The 19,448-nt window shown below is 31.0% G+C and overlaps 3 protein-coding genes across 3 annotated transcripts; 1 reads left to right on the forward strand and 2 right to left on the reverse strand.

Annotated features, from left to right (window-relative positions):
• Positions 1–9,549: 9,549 nt before the first annotated feature.
• On the reverse strand, positions 9,550–10,222 carry MONOS_15433 (uncharacterized protein; the record flags this gene model as incomplete). Its single annotated transcript, XM_067868310.1, has 2 exons — positions 9,550–9,814; positions 9,969–10,222. 2 exons carry the CDS (start codon positions 10,220–10,222, stop codon positions 9,550–9,552), a joined length of 519 nt encoding a protein of 172 aa, XP_067728708.1.
• A 1,762-nt stretch (positions 10,223–11,984) lies between these two features.
• On the reverse strand, positions 11,985–12,329 carry MONOS_15434 (uncharacterized protein; the record flags this gene model as incomplete). The annotated part of the gene is made up of 1 exon (XM_067868311.1): positions 11,985–12,329. The coding sequence occupies one exon, from the start codon at positions 12,327–12,329 to the stop codon at positions 11,985–11,987; it is 345 nt and encodes a 114-aa protein (XP_067728709.1).
• A 6,448-nt stretch (positions 12,330–18,777) lies between these two features.
• On the forward strand, positions 18,778–19,224 carry MONOS_15269 (uncharacterized protein; the record flags this gene model as incomplete). The annotated part of the gene is made up of 1 exon (XM_067868133.1): positions 18,778–19,224. One exon carries the CDS (start codon positions 18,778–18,780, stop codon positions 19,222–19,224), a length of 447 nt encoding a protein of 148 aa, XP_067728710.1.
• Between the last annotated feature and the right edge of the window lie 224 nt (positions 19,225–19,448).

The following is a 19,448-nucleotide window of genomic DNA, read 5'->3' on the forward strand; positions in this document are numbered from 1 at the left end:
GAAATTATTCAATACGAAAAAATATCCGAAGAAAAAATAAGCAATTCATCACCCTCTGCTTTAATAATTCTTGACGGACACTCTTCAAGACAAAATATCCAGCTGTGGAAAAAGTTTTCTGAAGAAAACGTAGATGTCATTGTGCTACCAGCACACACATCCCATATCATTCAGCCACTTGATCTCGGACCTAATGCAGCACTAAAAAAGCAATTGAAAAATGTTCGAAATGAACCAAGTGTGAGCAAAATGAAAACAGAATTTTGACCTATTTTCCAAGCTATAGCAGATTGCTCTTATAATGCGATGTCCCCAAGAGTAATACGGCATGGGTTCTACGAAGCTGCAATAACGTCTTCTCGAATATCTCACGTTCTGAGGCGCACTATGGATAACTTACCTTTCTGCATAAAACCGGCAAGACAGACGAACCGATGGTCTATCTCTGGGAAACTAATAACATCAACAGCAGTTCTGAAGGAATGGCAAGCCTTTGAAGAGAAAAAGTCTATTTATGATGATGAAAGAGTTGAGAATATTCATAAAACAAATATTAAGCAAGAAACGATAAAAAATAAAAAGGAAAGACATTCATCTTCAAAAATAACTTCTTCTGATTCCAAGCTTTCAAACCTTACTGCTAATGAGAATACTGGTGACAATACTGACACTGACGATATCTCATGTTCAACAGATTTCGAATCAGATCCAACTGATTCACAAGAAGGGGAAGAAAATATTTTGGTCGTTCGTGTTTTCAGAAGAAAAAACAAACAGAAAAGACTGATTCTGCGCCGGTCAGATTATTTGGATGAACCTGATGGTCGAAAACAAGTGACTGATTTATCGAGTTCTTCTAATTATTCTGAAGATGAATCTTCAGAGACTGATCATCATTCCGACAGATTAAATAAATCGAAAGAAAAGAGAAAAAGAGATCTTGACAGCAGTGAATACATAGAAGATGATCTTTCATTAAGCAACGAAGAAGAAGATTCGGATGAAAAAAAAATTGTCCAAAAAATATTCCATGAGATCAGAAAAATGTTTGCCCAAAAGATTATCTGAGCATTATGTTCTTTTCACGGATTCTGATGAAAGTGAGTTCAATCCAAAGAAATGATTTGTGAGAAACAATCAATCGAAAAAAGTTGAAAAACATATCAAACCTTTTCAATCTATTCATATCAAATATTAATTATTCAAGAAATTACTATTCAATTTGATTGTCAAACATTTTGTTAATGGCGTTGTTTCCAACTACAAGTTTCAATAATTCTTGATAAAGAATCAGGATAACTCTATATTTTCTTAAAAAGCAAGGATAAGCATTTTTAATGAAAAGAAACAATAATTTTCAGAAAAAAGAAAAAAATTAAAACATTTTTGAAAAAAGATAAACATAAGAGAAAAACAATTCATTTCATTTTCAAATTTAAAAATGAATCGCATAATAGAAAAGGCACATAAGTTTCAGACAAAGAAAATAAGTGATCAACAAACCTGCGAAAAAAAATAAACTTTTTTCATTTTAAAACTTGTGGGAATAAATTTACTATCAATGGTCGTGCTATTGTCTATGAAAAGAACAAAATATTGTTTTATTGATATCAAAATAAAAATAAAACACAAAGAACAAACCACAAAAAGGTAATTCTTTAAAGAATGCGAACTTTTGAACAGTTTTTAACAACACTTACCGACGAAAAAAAGTTAGAAACTGCATTTCCTGAATTCATAAAAAGTCTTTCATGGAAATTGGAACACATTGCGTTTTCAAATCATTTGAAATCGAAAATTTTGATTGAAATAGAACAAAATGCAGAATTGAACATCCTCCGTGAAAATCTTTAAAATAATATATCTATAAGACATACCACTTGATAATTATTGAATTGTTTAACTATTACTTCAAAGTTGAATAATTTATGAAACATTGTTGGATTGAAAAAAATTTTATAATGGGTTTGGAACCCATTATTTTGATAGAAAACAATGTGATGATCGTTATTATGATAAATCCGCAAATTCATTTCCATTTGAAGAAATAATGCAATAATGGTGTTCTTTTGAATCTCATTTATTTCATCTTCTGACTTTTTTCATATTTTTTTCATTTTAATAAGAAAATAACATAATTGTTTTTATTTTCCGATTTTTTTCATGTTATTGAAGTAATTTTCAATGTTTCGCCGTAAGAATTTATTAATATTTTCAGTTAATTCTTTGGCATTTTATTATTTAAGAAAAGATTTCAATTTTTCTGTTTTTTTTCACATCACGAGATTGAAAGATGTCAAAGACAATAATTCTAAAAACGTTGAGTAATATTTGTTGCAAACAAAAAAAGAATGAAATCATTGAAAGATAACATCAAAATAAAAATGAGAAATGTCAAAATTTTTCTTAAACTGAAAATTGTACCAGAATAGTTAATTTTCAAGAATAAAAATGAATTTTTGAAATCGACATTAAGTTTTAACAAAATTAACATCATTTGATCAATTTTCATCATCTTTCAAATTATTCAAGATGACATGTGCGGGTTTTTGCAACTGTTCGGGTTTTCCACCATACTATTAAACATTATTAAAAGGTTTTGTGAATTCTTGTATTACTTGTTGAGGAAAAGCTATGTTTTTTGAAATTTCAATTCAATATTCTTTGTCAAAGATTTTAACTTCTCTTCATGCATTCATGAATTTCATTTAAATAAACAAAAGTTTTGAGAACTTCGATATAATGCCATAATGAATGAATTTTTGAATCAACATTGGAATTTTTATTTCGTTTTCATATTTGTCATCGATGTGCATTATATAGGGCTATGATTTTATCTTGACCTTTTTTCTTTATCAAGACTCTTTTCTTTTTTGCCCTGACAACAGCTACAAGCAAGCTTGTTTAAAATACAAAATAACCAGAAATGTTTAAATTGTTTTTATTTTCTTTTTTTGTATTTTTTTTTCAGTATTTCATATTTGACAAAAAGATCGAGGATAATAATAATTTCATGTTTTGATCATTGGCTAGCCGCTTTTCCAGCGAATATTTTTTATTAGAAGTTTTAAGCTATCATATCATAATACATCGTTTCTTTTTTATAAGTTGAACCTGTTTAAAACTTTCTCAACTTGTTTTTTTAACACTTTTTCTCATTTCATCCATTTTTTTAAAAAACACGATTTCAGAGACATGCATCCATTTGTTTTAAAATTTAATGAAATGAAATAAAAACAAATTTGAAATGAAATTATATCTCAAAGAAAAAACAACAAAATATTTGTTTAGGAGGAACAATTTTCAGATCAAAATTTTCATATGTTCTACCATTTCGCTTCAAATTCTTGTTCAATTCTTTTTCTTTTCAGAATTAAATAAAAATATACAATAAATAACACCTTGTTTTTATTTTTTATGTGCTTTAAAATTTACACAAATTCATATTTGTTCCGAAAATCGTGTTTTAAGCAAAATCAGTGAAATGAGAAAAAAAGGTTAAAAATTAAAATTGAAAATCTTGAAAACAAGTAAAAATAATAATATGGGAATGTGGAATGCTGATGTTGTGGCTTAAAACGTTCGGTATGAAATATTGGCTTCACAGCCAGCAAGTCTTTGATCTGGGTCCTTAAATAATAAAAATTTTGAATAATTTTTTGAACATAAAAATATCAAAAAAAATTTTAACAGAATTCTGAAAAACAAAAATATCAAGAAGTCTATTTATTTTGTTTTTGTTTTTAGCCTTTTCACAAATCAAAAAAGCAAAAATTAGTTTCAAAAAAACAGGGTTGAGATAAAATTTTGTGGTCAAAATAAAATATGCACCCTAATTCAGTGTTTTTGATTTTTTTCATATTTCCCTAAAATTTTCAAACATTATTTTGCTATTGAAATCAAACTGAATGAAGTCATTTTTCCGAAATCAATTTTTTTTTTATTCCTTGAATCAGATAATTTTATGAGATTCACCAAATATAACACAAAATCGAAAAAAATAATTCAAATTCGGAATTTATTAATTCGATTTCCAAAAAGATAAATACGATTTCGAAACTCATTAAAAACAGAAAATAAAAATATTATTTGGGGATGGATTAAGGAAAATGTCAAGTTATTGTTTGACTAATTGGACATCATTACAAAGAAAATTGTTTTTTTTTTCATAGAAATATCAAACTAATCAATATTTCAAAGTTTTCTTGGATTCAAAATCTCATCATTTATAGCGAATTAACTTTTTTATAGGAAAAATATGTGGCTGAACCTTTTTTGAAATCATTCTTTCGTTCGAGTTTTGATCAAATTATTAATCTCAATGGGATTTTGAAAAAAATGAACTTCTACGGGGCAAACATTCTGCATTTGATAATGTTTTTAAGAATAATTAATCTTTTTCAAAATCCCATTGAAATATAAATCTTGATCTTAACTCGAACGAATGTTAGATTTCAAAAAGGATCAGCCATATTTTTGAATAACCTAATGAAAAGATCAGAATTTTGATCACATTTTTTGAATAACAATACAAGAATTCTTTTTATCCAATAAGTTTTCGTTTCTTTGGTGATAATAAACAAAGCCCCATTTTTTTCAATATGAAAATAAATTTTTTCCTTTTCGAATTCAATTCAAATAAAAAAATTTTTTTATCAAAATGAAAGAATTTTTTTACAAAATAAAAATGCACTGTTTTTCAAATATTGAGAAACAAAAAGCACAAATGAAATAAAAATAAAGAGAATGTTTACAGCAAAACATAAGTTATTTATTCAACAAATCAAAAAATTTTTCTTTTGTGTGATCATAATTGAGATCATATTTTTTCGTTCAAAAATTTCGGTTCAATAATTTCGTTTTGAATTTTTGTTTTTAAACTCAGATATGTGATAACTCTATATGAAGAATATCTCTTTCAAATATTTGCATCAACTGCTGGTTTTTAAAAACGATTGAAAAACATTGACATTTGATGGTTAATTATTTTGCTAATGAAATTGAGTTTTCAAATATAAAACTATACCCCAGAAAAAGTTATGATTACAAAAATAATCACCCATTTCAAAATTGAATTAATCTTTTTCGAAATCGAATTATTTTTTTTCGATTTTGAATTATTAATTCCTCATTTGAATTATTTTTTTCAGAAAATGAATTACAATTTTTCGAAATAGAATCATTTTTGGTGTATTATTTATGATCTTAAAACCTGCTAATTTTGAAAGACAAGAACAAAATTTTCAAATGGTTAATATCATCAATTACGAAATAAAAGTTTTTCAATTGAACTTTTAAATATTTGTAAATGATTTTTTTATAAGATGAAACAATTTGTGTGTATATATCAATTTTTGAAAAGGATAGAAATATATTCTAATATTCATTTTTCTATTTGTTTGGTTCATTTTGAACGCACTGACTTTTTCTGTTAATGACAACAAATCAAGAACAAAGTCAATCACAAAAAACATGGGGGAAAATACAGTCTTTCAAGATTTTTATGCACAAGGCATTGAAAAATTGCTTTTCTCAAAGCTTTATTTCTTTTTCTCAGATTTTGAAATAAATTTGATTTTCATATCTGCAAACAGGCATCGTTGAAATCAAAACATATAGTGTTGTGATATTTGATGGATGTCAAAAAATGGACCCATTTTTATTGTGTTTTTTTGACATAAAAAAGTTCATCTGTTGTGCATAATTTTTCAATGAAAATGCCTGAAACTTTATATTTTGCCCCACATCCAGATGTTTTGATTGGTTAATTTATGACTAATTCTTTTCAAGCTTTCACTTTCCTATTCGAAGTTATTCTCCTTTAAAGAAAACATCAATTGTTGAACGGTGTTGAATTGTTGTCTGTAAATTAGTATTATGTGAATAGAAAACAAATATTTCGAAAAGGAATGAATGAAAAATAATATTTTCGATTTGTATTTTAAAGAAATGGAAATGAATTGAACAATTATTCAGTTGTTGAAATTCTGCAAATAAACAAATATATTTAGTTCAACAGCTTAATAAAATTAAAAAAAAAATTGTTGAAGAGAATTCCTTTGCAATTTTGAAAACAATATTTCATTTGCAAAAGTGGTGACAAACACAGCTCATTGAAATATTTCAGAGGATAATATGGCTAATTTATTCTTGAAAACTTCCTTTTGTAAAATTTTTAAATAAAATAAATATTTCATATTTTCATCAAATTTCTGTACCCACTTTAGCTGCTTTTCTCAAAGTGAAATAATAACATTTTTAAGGTTCTGTTTCCATTTCAGTGAAGTTTTGAAAGTGGGAACAGAAATTTGATGAAAATATGAAATATTTATTTTATTTGAAAATGAAACAAAAGGAAGTTTTCAAAAAAAAAAAAAAAAATAAGATATATGGATTTTAAATTTTTTTTCTCAATTCTATTGAAAGCTCTTCAGCAAATGTGTTCAAAATGTTGGACAGAGATTCATATAAATCGACATTTTCTAATCTGTTTGATAATTTTGTTGATGGAATGATATTCAGTCTCAACTGAATATTATCACATCGTATATTATCAACATCGTTCATAGTCACATTTTTCCATACACGGACATTTTTTGCTTGTTTTTCATTCATTTTTCATCGCATATAATCACAGTGATGAAAATATATAATCACATTTTACATTATAATGGGTGATTTTTTCAATGAATAATCGATTTTTTGATCAAAAATTCCGATTTTTCGCTTTTTCAAAAATGTGCTCAAATAAGTCAAAATAATATGTATCTATGAAAAAAATTGTTCAAGCAAGTGAAAATAATGTGTTTGTGTAGAATTTTTGAAAATGAAAAAATCGACACAAATTTTATTTATAAATTAATTAATTTTTATTTTTTTCTGTGTAAAGTCTCATCGTGTATAATCACAATCGGATATAGTCACAAAAAGTTGTGCAAAAACCGATGTGATTATATCCGGTTTAGACTGAGAAATAAAAATACATCAAATGCGTTTCGAAAAATTATTATATTATTCTATTGGATTTTTTGATCAAAATAGATACACCAAAAATTATTCAAAGTCGAAAAACTTTCAACCAAAGTCGAAAAACTTTCAAACGAAATCGAAAATTATTATTCAAAGTCGGAAAACTTTCATTCGAAGTCGAAAGTTTTCATTCGAGGTCGAAAAAGTTTCATTCAAAGTCGAAAATTATTATTCAAAGTCGAAAAAGTTGCAAACGAAATCGAAAAACTTTCAATCGAAATCGAAAAACTTTCAAACAAAGTCGAAAGTTCGAAAAACTTCAAATAGAAAGATAAGTTGGCAAAAATCAATAAAAATCAAAATTCATTTTTTTTATTAAAATATCAACTGTGCTTGTTATTTTAATGATTTTTCATCTCTTTTTCATACATATTTTTGTGCTTCCTTTGTCCAATTGCAAATTTGAAAAACATAAGAGGAATTTAAACATATTTTTGTCTCATATCAATTGAAAGCACACTTCTTCACAGAAAATTTGCAAAAGAAGATTATTGTTTTTTTAACCAATTATATGGAGAATGAAGAATACAGTTTTGAATCTCTTTTTTCGTGTTCTTTCATAACAAAAAACTCATTTCTAATTGAAGGAAACTAATGTCAAAAATATTGTTTCGAGTTAATTTTTGAGTTTATTTTGGTTCAAAATCTTCATCTTTTGCAGAAATCAACAACGCAAACATTGTTGATGATATTTCCAAAAACAAATAAATATTATTATCTTTTGTTGAATACTTTTTATTTAATGTTTATGTTTTTTGGAAATTTTCGATTTCGATTGAAAGTTTTTCGATTTCGTTTGCAACTTTTTCGACTTTGAATAATAATTTTCGACTTTGAATGAAACTTTTTCGACCTCGAATGAAAACTTTCGACTTCGAATGAAAGTTTTCCGACTTTGAATAATAATTTTCGATTTCGTTTGAAAGTTTTTCGACTTTGGTTGAAAGTTTTTCGATTTTGATTGAAAGTTTTTCGACTTTGAATTATTTTTGGTGTAATTCGGTCAACAATAAAATTTCTTGGAAATGATTGAATGGTCGAAACTTGTCCTGCATCATTAACGCAATACAGCGCATTTTGAAAAAGAAGGATATCTTCGAATCATGACAGAAAAAACAAATACGAAGTATTCTATAGAATTTTGTTTCTTTCTTTGTCTTTCATCGCTGTTGTCCGAATCATTTGTTTTATCCTCTTTAAAACTTGATAATGATATGTGGGAAAATATTAAGCTTCAGGCATATTCATTGAAAAATTATGCACTTTTCATTGACTATTTCATATCAAAAAACACAATAAAAATGGGTCATTTATTTGACATTCGTGAAATATTGGAAAACTTAATGTTATTATATCAATGATGTTTGTTCACAGATTTGAAAATCAAATTTATTTTGAAATCTGGTAAAGTTAAAAAATGTTATAAGTGAAACAAATTTTTCATGCTTTGTGCATAAAAAGCATGAAAGTCCATATATTCCCCCATATGTGAGATTGTTTTTATCCAAATCATTTGTTCACAAAAAATCAGTAATTTTGAATGAACTTTTTTCCTTCAAAAAATGGGTAATAAGTTGTTTTAATCAATATTGAAATATCCACATTTCACGTCATTATCACCACATTCAAAATATCAGAAAAACATGAAAAACAGAATGATGTCATCATAACAAGAAGACTGTTTCCAAAGAAAGAGAGATTGGTGATATGTCATTTCATTCAAAAAATAAAGCAAATTTATTTGTCAGTCACATGGGGAATAAAACCATCTAAATTCACATTGAATAAAATTCAAACTATTATTTCAATGACAACAAAAATTTTGACATTATTTATATTTTTGATGATTTGGATATTTGATCGTGTTCATCAGAGTGGAAATGAAAATATGGGTGATTTTTTTTGATATCATAAAAAATTCCTACGTTTGATCATAAAAAATTTTCATTAAGGGCAGGGTTGAATCGAAAATATTTTTGAAAAATAATGCGAAAATATACATTAATATATTGCTAACATAATTTATTTGTTCATTTAAATTTGTTTACAATTGTTTTTATTTCAAATTTTGAAAAAAATATAAAAATTTTATTGGAAAACATCGATAATTCAATAAACGCAACAAAACAAAAGTTTACTTATTTTTCAAACATGTCAACAATAATCACAATACATAATCAATCAATTTTTTAAATAAAAACTTGTTTTTTGAGTTATAACAAAAATATTTTAAAATTGATTAACAGATCATAAAACTTTTGTTAATAACAATCAATATTCAATAATAAACATTGAAAAAGAAAATAGAAACTCAAGATATTTATCAAATATGTAATTGTTGATTGTTAATTTTTGTTTAAAACCTTTTAATACTTAAAAAAAGTTATCTTGATAAATTGACCAAAGTTATTTGAAAAAAATTACAGAGTTAGAATTCAAAAAATGAAAAGAAAATACAAAAAAATCTGTTTCAGATACTTCAAAATATATTGATGAACAGCCGCCTTTATTTCTTAACTATTATCCACTTCTGAGGTATCGCCTTCCTTTTTCGCTGAATCCATCTTTCATTGTTTCTCTTTCATCTGATCTGCTTTTGGCTCGCTGCTCCTTTTCAAAACGAACTTCCCTATCAAACCTTTCATATGTGACTGCGGAGGCAGCATATCTCTCATATTCTTTTCCTCTTTTCTCGCTGGCGTTGCCCTCTGGATCACCTGCCCCATGCTCCAAATAGCCTTCAATGTGGACATTGCTATTATTTCCATCATCTTTGGTTGAGGGACTGAGAGGTTTTTTCGTTTGATGGGAGAAAATTTGACATTGATTGTTCTAACGAGGCGTTTGCATTTTGCACCTTAAGATAATCAGAACAACACGTGCAGGCTTGTATTTTCACTTGGAACATCTGCAGCTGCACAATTGAAGGAGGCATCAACCTGGTTGTTTTCTTCATCAGCCCTGCTGACGCACCTACCATCCCACTCTCCGTCATCAAACTCCGCTTCGCCTTCAATGACGCCTTCCTCGGAAAGGATCTCTTTCTCCGATGCTCCTCCATCAACGCCCAGATCAACGAGTGACCCTTTTCCCTCAACTTCACCCAGCCCTCTATCACCATCAACACCTCCATCTGCGGCTCAGACTCTTCCCATTCCAATCCCACCTCGACATTAACATCCTTCCCTTTCATCACATTTTGACACGCCCTCCGAATATTCGTCTTCCAACACGCGCGCTATCTGCTAAATCCAATTCGAGTCAGTCACTGGATGTCTTGTTCTTGTTCGCTTCACCACAGATATTTCGTTTTTGTTGAGTTTCTCAACGCTTCACACAAATAAAAGACGGATCGCCTTCAATTCCTCCTTATCATCCATGTACTATTCTGTCTTTAACCTTGATAAATTATTTTTTGATGTATCTCTCCAACTTCTTTTCAATCACTAACCGGAACGTCCACATCAATTCCGCGTAGCTATATGCTTGCCAGGGAGCACTTAACTTTTCCAAGCCTGCTTTTTGTGAACACACATCCTCCTGATTCTTTCTCTTCCGCATCATCCTCTCCGTTTTTAATGCCACCTCGTCCTCGCTCGTGTCTCAATAATGTCCAGCAATCAACCTTCTTGTTCGTCTTCTGATTCCATCTTTCAACTCAATCAGCAAGATAGCTTCTTTAGCAAGTTCCTCTCTCTTTGACAACCATTTTGCTGAACCAGTTCGTCATCAACACGCTTTTTCATGTCATAAAAAAAACCCAATGGAACAAACAAACTTTGCTGCTGATCCAAAAAAGCTTTCCTCATTTATGCATTCGCAGCGGTGTTTTGTAATTGTCCCTTGACAACACCTGAAGCCTGCTCAGCAAACAGAGGAAATCCACAGTATTCACAAGGCTCTATCAGCAACCGATCAGAAAGGAACAAATAAGAAACTATCCATGAGACCCTAAATTCAAATGAATGCATTTGAAAATGGGATTTTTCTGTTATCCTTTTCCTGAGTCACACAACTGTCACAGTCTTTTCAGTTAAATGAAGCGTGTTCCTCCAACAACTGTTTGTTCACCAATAACAAGGCCACGACACACAATTATTGCTATCGAAGCGGAAACAACACACAGTCATATGCGTGAATGTTCAACCTTTTTTCACTCTGACGATGAACAGGAATTCCAACTTTTTTCTTCATATGGCTCCTCATTTACCGATATGCTTTTCACTGCGTGGATGATCAGTGCCTTTCCTATCTCTTCGTTGTTGATCTCTTTATAAATCAGGAAAAATCCACAGACAGAATGATTCAAATAAATAACAATTGCACCTTTCTCAGTTGTAGTATTACGTCCTGGCTCTTCTTCGTCTTCTGTTCCAGCTTCTCCCATTTTCCAGTTAACTTCTTTCTTTTTTATCTCTTCAATTTTTTTCAATCCGATTTCCATTCATCATTCATTGTGAAAACAACTCTTTTCGTCTCTTTCTCTCAATACTCATCATTAACTTATAAATCTTTTTCGCATTATTATCTGTTTCATTTCTTCAGAAATGACCATCATCTTCATTTCAATTATTATTTCTTGTGCACATGCGAAAAATAAAGAAATTCAATCAGTTCAAGTGAATAATGATGACGATGAAGGTGTGTGTGATATGTTTTCACTGCACAAGAAGAAGAAGACGACGAAGAAGAAGCTTTCAAATTGAACAATGAAAAACAAATTCGCACTTAAACTTGGAGTTTTCTTCGAATGTTTTAGTTCTTTTGAAATACAACTCTCTTTTTCATCTTCTTCTTTTGTTGTTCTTTTGAATAAGTTAAGTTGTCTGAAATATCATCTTCTCCTTTTTCAACAGATAAAAAAGGAATTTTATTGGGAAGCACATCTGCACAGCTTCCAAAATAAACTGCCTGCCGATCAAAAGATAGATCATCTCAAATTAACAGCATCTTCATTACACAACAAAAAAATGCGATTCTGTATTCTCCCTCATCCACACATTTCTCTGCTTCGCTCCACTTTTGAAGTTCGATTCGTTTCTTTCAATCTTCATCTTTTTCAGATACGAGGCAAATGCCTTTCGCTTCTTCTCAGCCTGCTCCAGTTCCTTCTTCCGTTCGTCTTCGAACCTTTCCCGCTCTTTCTCTGAGTTCTCTTGCTCTTCTTCCAGCAGCTCCTCTCTCTCCTTCTCTGTCTCTTTCTTCTGCATCTTCTCCATCTTCTGCCGCATCGCTTTCTCCAATTCAACTCGTTCGATGCGGCTTGGAATAGCCGACAATTTTGGCTCAGGAAAGCACATTGACGAAGAAGGAACGGGATGCAATATTTAATTGGTGAAAGTTAGGGTATAGGTGGAAGATGGAGATATAGATAACTTTGAAAAAGGAAGTGAAAGTGATGGTGATGAAGAAGGAAAAGCATTATCAATGTGATTGTCATCAGATGGAATTTGTGAGGATAGAGAAGAAGATAAGATGATGATAAGGAAGAGAAGGAAGGAGAAGAAGAGAAGGATGCTGATCAAGTTGATTGGAGCGTTGACTGAAGAGTCTGATTCGGTCCAATTGACGTTGTGTCAACAGCATTTTGCTAATAAAAGGTGAGCTTTTCATTCTTTCTACTTCTCTTTCTCTTTCTTCTCTCAGTTTCCTTTCTTTTATTCACCTCAATCTTTCGTCAAATTTCATTCTCGCCTTCGTTCATTGCTCCTTTCACCACATCCTGTCTTTTTCTTCCTCCTTAAACCACTTGTCATTTCAAAGCGCAATGTGACATATAGATATCAGAATCAGTATTCTTTCTGGTGTCAGCAACGAATTTGGCGAAAGAAAAACTGTATTCTTTTTCTCCTCTTTCCTCCTCTTCATCCCTTCCAATGAAGCATGAATGATGTTTCGTGGATCCTTTGCGTGTTTGTTGGAACTTTGTGGAGAAATCAATGAAGAAATCTGAGGGGAAGATGAAGACGATTCCTGTGATTGAGAATTAGATGGGCTTAATGCTTTGTTTGCAATTGTGTTCTTTGATCCGAAGGAATAATCTTCGTCTTCTTGGAACAGAACCATGTCATCCTTGCTGCATTTCGTCCTTTTCGCTGTCATTTTGTCTTTTCCTTTGGATCACTGAAAAACGTTTTGTTGCTCTGGAAAAAGAAGAAGATGATGATGAAATCACTGAATACGTGTAACGAGCATGCCTGCCTTTCAACGAAGCTGACTTCTATGCTTCAGAATTGCTGCAATTCAGCTAGCTCAGCTCGCTTTTCCATCTCTCTTCTTCCTCTTTTTCTTCGACACAAAATTGCTCATTTCCTCTTTCATTTTTCCTCATTGCATTCTCCCCTACTGCTTCTGCTTCCTGCTTTTAAACAATTGAGCATTTAAATTCTTCATCTGAAACGACATTTCCTGACAATTGTTATTCTTGGAAGTATTAAATAACAAAAGATGTTCTGCTTCCATCTTATGTCTCCAAATGGATCATTCTATCATCTTTTTTCTTTGAAGTTCCATCTTTCTCTGTCTATAAATATTTCTCATGTTCAATTCTTTTTCCTTTTTCTCTTTCTCTTTCATCACCTTATGAGCTTAATAATGTGCCTCCCTCCCCTTTTCCAGCTTCTTTTCCACATTCACCCTAATCTTCCCTCTCCTCTTCCTTTTCCTGCTCTGCGCTGCTTCAATCGATTTCATCTTTATCTTCATTTGTTTCTCAGTTAAAAGCGGGATGATGCTTGAATTCTGGCTGAACCAAGATGTCTCCACACGCTTCTGCCCATTCCTTTTCACGCTTTTCCACAACTTCACCCAATAGAATGCCATGTTTTACTTCTGGAATTGTTTATGCTTTCGTCCACCATCTTTAAACTTGTGCTCTTTGAATTGAGACTTCTGCTTTTTTTTTCATTCTTTATTTATTCTCACCAATGAATATTATTTTCTTCTTGTCTGCCCTTCTTCACTCCACTCTTCTCCTTTATTCTCTTGCGCTTTCTGCCTCTGCTCCTTATAGAACTCTTTCCACACTTTCTCTCTCCACTTCCTCGAAAAAATCATCTTGCTCATCTTCATTTCCCTCAATTTAGCTTTCATCTCTTCAAGATTCCTGTTTAGCTTTATCCTTATTTCCCGTGTATTCTTCCACTTTCTGCTCTTCTTCATTTATTTTTGTTCTGTGTGTGGAGCTTATCCAGTACTTAATACAGTTCTTTTCTTGATTTTTCTATCTTTCACACAATGCTTTTGTTCCGTGACATTTCATTTTTCCGATTCACTTCCTAATGAAAAAAGCAATTATATATATTGATAATAATTTCATATCACATTTTAACAACAATACAATAATTGATTTTTGAGTATTTTACAAATTGATAATAAAAACAAACTTTGTTAAAAATGAACAACAGTTATCAAAGTCACATTGAATAGTCTTTCTGTTTGTTTCATCAAAAATTGTCTATGTTCCAAACAAAATAACCAGTTTCTAAACAAATAGGTCAAAAATCTTGTATTAATGAAAAATAACAACGATTTGTTCCAAACCTTTTATACAGCTTTGACATTATATGTCAAACGTTCTCGCATATTAAATATATAGAATAACTGTAGAATAATGAGAAAAATCTTCGAAGACAGTGCATGGGAAACAATTCATTTCGCACAACACTTCATCCCAAATAAAAAATATGTTGAAAAACAAATTATTACCAACTTTTTCCACTAACAGATTTTCAAAAAAAGCATCAGACATGTTTATTATTGTTATTTATCCACATTGAGCAAAATAGATCATGGTATTCTTAATGGCACCATTAATAATAATTTGTATTTTTTATGATCAAAAATTTCAAAAATTTTGAAAAATTTTTTATTTTTGTTTCAATTAATTTGTGAATATTATTGCTTTATAAATGCAAACATGTCATCAGAAATTAGCTTTGAATTTTTTATTGTCAAATTTGTTTTCAAATATTAATTCAAAATTTTTATTTATTTTTTGAGCTTAAAAGTCTTTTTTTGTTATTATTTATCGAAATTTTTTTATTGAAAATTCAGTAATAATAATAAAAGTGGAGTTGTCATTTTTTTTATTTATTGGAAAAAATTCCATAATAAATTGTAATAATCACAAAAATGTCATTTTCAAAACAGGAGTCAACTCTTAATTCACGATGCAACGTTCTGTGGAAAGAAATTCAACGCATCGGTGGAGATGACGTTGATTCATTGCTCGTCTATTTGTTTTACAACTACAGAAAATCATCTTCAGTAATTAATGATTTACTGAAGTCCTTGAATGGTTTGGACTTCAAAATTTTTTGATTGTTTATAACTTTTATTTATTAATAATTATATTTATTTAATAATTTTACTTATTTTTTTGTTATTTAAAAAACTAAGAATATTACGAAATTCTTCTGAAAGATCTCTCAGTTGTGTACAAGAACGCACAATTACACACGCAAACGATGATCCTTCAAGCACTGACGCGCAACGCATCATTATCTGAGCTTCTCGACTATGGATTTGACATCACTGAAGGAAAATATAATTATGCAAAACAAACTCTTACTAAAAACCAAGGATTTTTAATACCAGCACAATTGCCTCACCCGCCATCATGCAAAAGTGGTTTGCATTTCATTTTATTAAAATTTCAATTTTTAGTGTTTCTTTTTTTTTTTTTTTTTTTTTTTTTTTTTTTTTTTTAAAGGTCTTGATGAACAAGATTGGGAAAAGGGCAACAATTGGATGTTGGCCCATTCCACAGAAGCATCAACGTCATTGCAATCAGCCAAAAAAAAACCAAAAAAGGTTCCTGATTACGAGCAGTACATAGAGGAATCTGCATGGGATGATATCATAATTACAGAAAAAAATAATACAAACAAAAAACAATCTTTGTCATCGAAAAAAACAAATCAAAGAAGCGACGATGCCAATTTCATTCCATCTGTTACACCTTCTTCTTTAAATAAGACTCCTTCTCAAACAATAAATAATCCAATCAGCACTCCACTTCGTTCTGAAAGAAAGACAACAAGAATTAAACAAAAAAATTCATTTCATCATCGTCATTCTTCTCCATCACCGATTCCAATTCATAAACTTTGCAAAGAAAAAACAACCACATCATCATCATCATCATCACCATCCTCATCCTCATCATCAACACCACCACCTCCACAATCATTACCATCATCATCACCATCCTCATCCTCATCATCATCTTCATCATCCTCATCATCTTCATCATCCTCATCATTATCATCATCTTCATCATCATCATCATCATCATCATCATCACCATCCTCATCCTCATCATCAACACCACCACCTCCACAATCATTACCATCATCATCATTTTCATCCTCATCTTCATCTACACCATTATTATCATCGTCATCTTCATCCTTTTCTTCTTCTTCCTCATCTTCCTCATCTTCATTCCTTTCCTCATCCTCAATAACTTCTCGGACTACAGCTTCATCCTCAATCAGAAAGAAAAAGAAAAAAACAATGAATACTTCTCCAGTTGACAAAGTTTCATCATCTTTTTGCAATGAAAATATGTGGGTTAGTGGTAAACTTATGGAATATGTTTCTTCACCCACTCTTATTCCTCCTCATGCGTTCCAAAATCTTTTCTCATCTTTCACAAAAAAGAACAACACCTCAACACAACTGTTAAATTCACAATTAATTTCTAGTGATAATTCAACAAACATTGATTCATTTATTTCTTCTTCATCCCAGTCAACAGTTAATGTTTTGAAAACCACACCTAATCCTCCATCAATAACAGCAAAAGGGTTGGCAAATCTTGGAAACACATGTTATCTTGCCTCTCTTCTTCAGTGTTTTTCTTCAATCACTTCACAAAAACCATCAATCATTTTTAAACAACAATCAAAAAAAACATTATCATTTCAAATGATGAGTATTTGCAATCAAATCCTCAAAGATGGAAAAAAAGTTCATTCATGGATCCCATCAATTGTGAGCAAATGGGAAAAATTTTGCAGATACGGAAGCAAGCAGCAGCAGAATGTATCAGAAGCATTCGATAATCTTCACAGACTTTTCGAAAAAGATGGATTGATAAAGAAAGATTGCTTTTGTCCTATTTTGATTTCTCATTTCAAATGTTTTAAATGTCAAAAACTCACATCACACATCGACAACATCAACAATAGCATAATCATCAATTCTTCATCAACTCACAATGGTTTGTCTTCTTTGTTTTCAACTGAAATACTAGATGGGAAAAATTGTGTATATTGTGAAGAGTGCAAAGAAAAATGCTGCACTGCAAGGTGGGAAGAAATGATTTCATTTCCAGAGGTACTTGCCCTCTCCCATGAATGTACTGATCCTGCAAGTTCTCCACCTTCTCGAACACTTCTTATCGAGACTGATATGTCGAACAAACGTTCATTTTGCAAAGGATATGCAAATGAAAAAGATTCAACATTTCACAACAACAATAAAGAAACAACATTCTATCATTTCATTGGTCAAGTTCTACACAAACAGTTTGATAACAGTAATGGTCATTACATTGCTGTTGTGGAAAGAAAGAAAGGAATTAGAAAGATGTGGATCACCTGTAACGATGATGATATTAAACAATTTGATAGTGACAATTGGACTAAGACTTGGAAAGAACTTTACGCACAGGGTTACACTCCTTCACTTTCATTCTACGTAAAAGAAAACTCACTATCTACGCATCCAACTATTCAATTTGGTGGTTCATCTATTTCTTCCTCCTCTTCTCAATCTTTTAATAACAACAATACAAACACAGATACAACTCCATCAACATCGTTTATCACACCACCACATCAAACTTCTTCCATTCCACATCTTTCTTCATCAATCACAACTGACTATGGATTGGAAGCGCTGAAAGAAAAAAGAAAGAAAACGGGCATCTTTTCTCCCAATGAAAAGAGATTAATCTTCAAGCCCAAGACGAAATTATGGAAAGAGTTTTCCGAAGAAACAAATATCAAAGTTTCTTTGTCTCACTTTTACAAACTCACAACCAACTTCTCCAAAGCAAAAAGGCGCACAGACCTCTGCGGTATGTGTGAGAAGTTGAACTATCTTGAGAACAAGTTAAAGTCATCTCAAAACAAAAATGGACTTTCTTCTACCGAGTTTCATACACTCAAACTTCTTCGACAACATCGTCTTGTTGCAGAAATGCAACGCAAACATTATCAATCAACTGTTGATAATCTGAAAGAGGGAGAAGCAGTCTTCGTCTTCGACTTTAAAGAAAAATGGAAACTCCCCATCAGAAAAAATCAACTTCAACAAGAATTCTTTAATTATCAACAGGTTTCTCAATTCACAATCATCTCTCTTCAAAATATTGATAATCAACAAATAAAACGAACATTCAACTTCTTCTCCGACTGCCTCTCAAATGATCACAGATTTGTTATTGAGTGTCTGGAATCTGTGATCAAAAGACACTTCTTCTCAGACACTCACACTTTTAAGTTCTTCTGCGATTCAGGTCCACACAACCGAAATCGCTTCCTTCTTCACTTCATCCTCTCAAAACAATCCAAACTTCTTAAAAAGAAAAACACACAACTCAACTTCTTCGCTGAGCACCACGGAAAGAATATATGTGATAGTGAATTTGGTGCATTAGTTAATTCTATCGACAACAATCTTTCCACTGAACACATCACTACACTTCATGACTTAATCAACTTCTTCGAAAACAATATGAATGTTTCAACATCTGTTTCATCATCTTCACAATTGAATATTTTTGAATCATCCTCATCAAACAACTCCCCATCGTCATCATCTATCAAGGAGTGTGTGCACGAGAGGTACTTTGAAGAGTATGTACCATCTCAGCAAATTTCATGGCCATCACTGTCAGTCCCTCACATGAAGGACTATTTGTACTTTGAGCGCAAGGGCTCATTTGTCTGCGCATCTGCTGTTGGATATCTTCCTCAACGCTCTCTGGTTGCCCTCGAATCTTCAACAATGAAAGAAAAAGTTCAACGTTCAAGAAAGTCATTTCACTCTGATATCACATCATCTAACTCTTCTCTTCTTTCTCAATCTTCTCAAGATCTTCTTTCAAGAAGATTTGATCTTCTTCTTGACTCTTCATCTTTAAATGAATCTCAAAATTGTATTAATGGTGTCCCTTTTTAAGAAACTAGTTGTTGTGTATGCATAGCTTGCACTCTATCGGAAGGGTGCTGGACATGACTGTTCGTATTAGATATTGCAGCCTTCGGGCTGCTTTATCCGGACCTGGATACGACGAACAGCCTCCCAGGTACACAATAGTTAGAATCCGATTGTTTTCTTACTGTTTCTGTCCCTATAATGTCCCTATTTTCGCTTGGTAATTGTCCCGAGATTTATATATGTAT

Source organism: Monocercomonoides exilis, assembly GCF_001643675.1.
Source record: "Monocercomonoides exilis strain PA203 chromosome Unknown scaffold18-1597598, whole genome shotgun sequence".
Taxonomy (NCBI): domain Eukaryota; phylum Preaxostyla; order Oxymonadida; family Polymastigidae; genus Monocercomonoides; species Monocercomonoides exilis.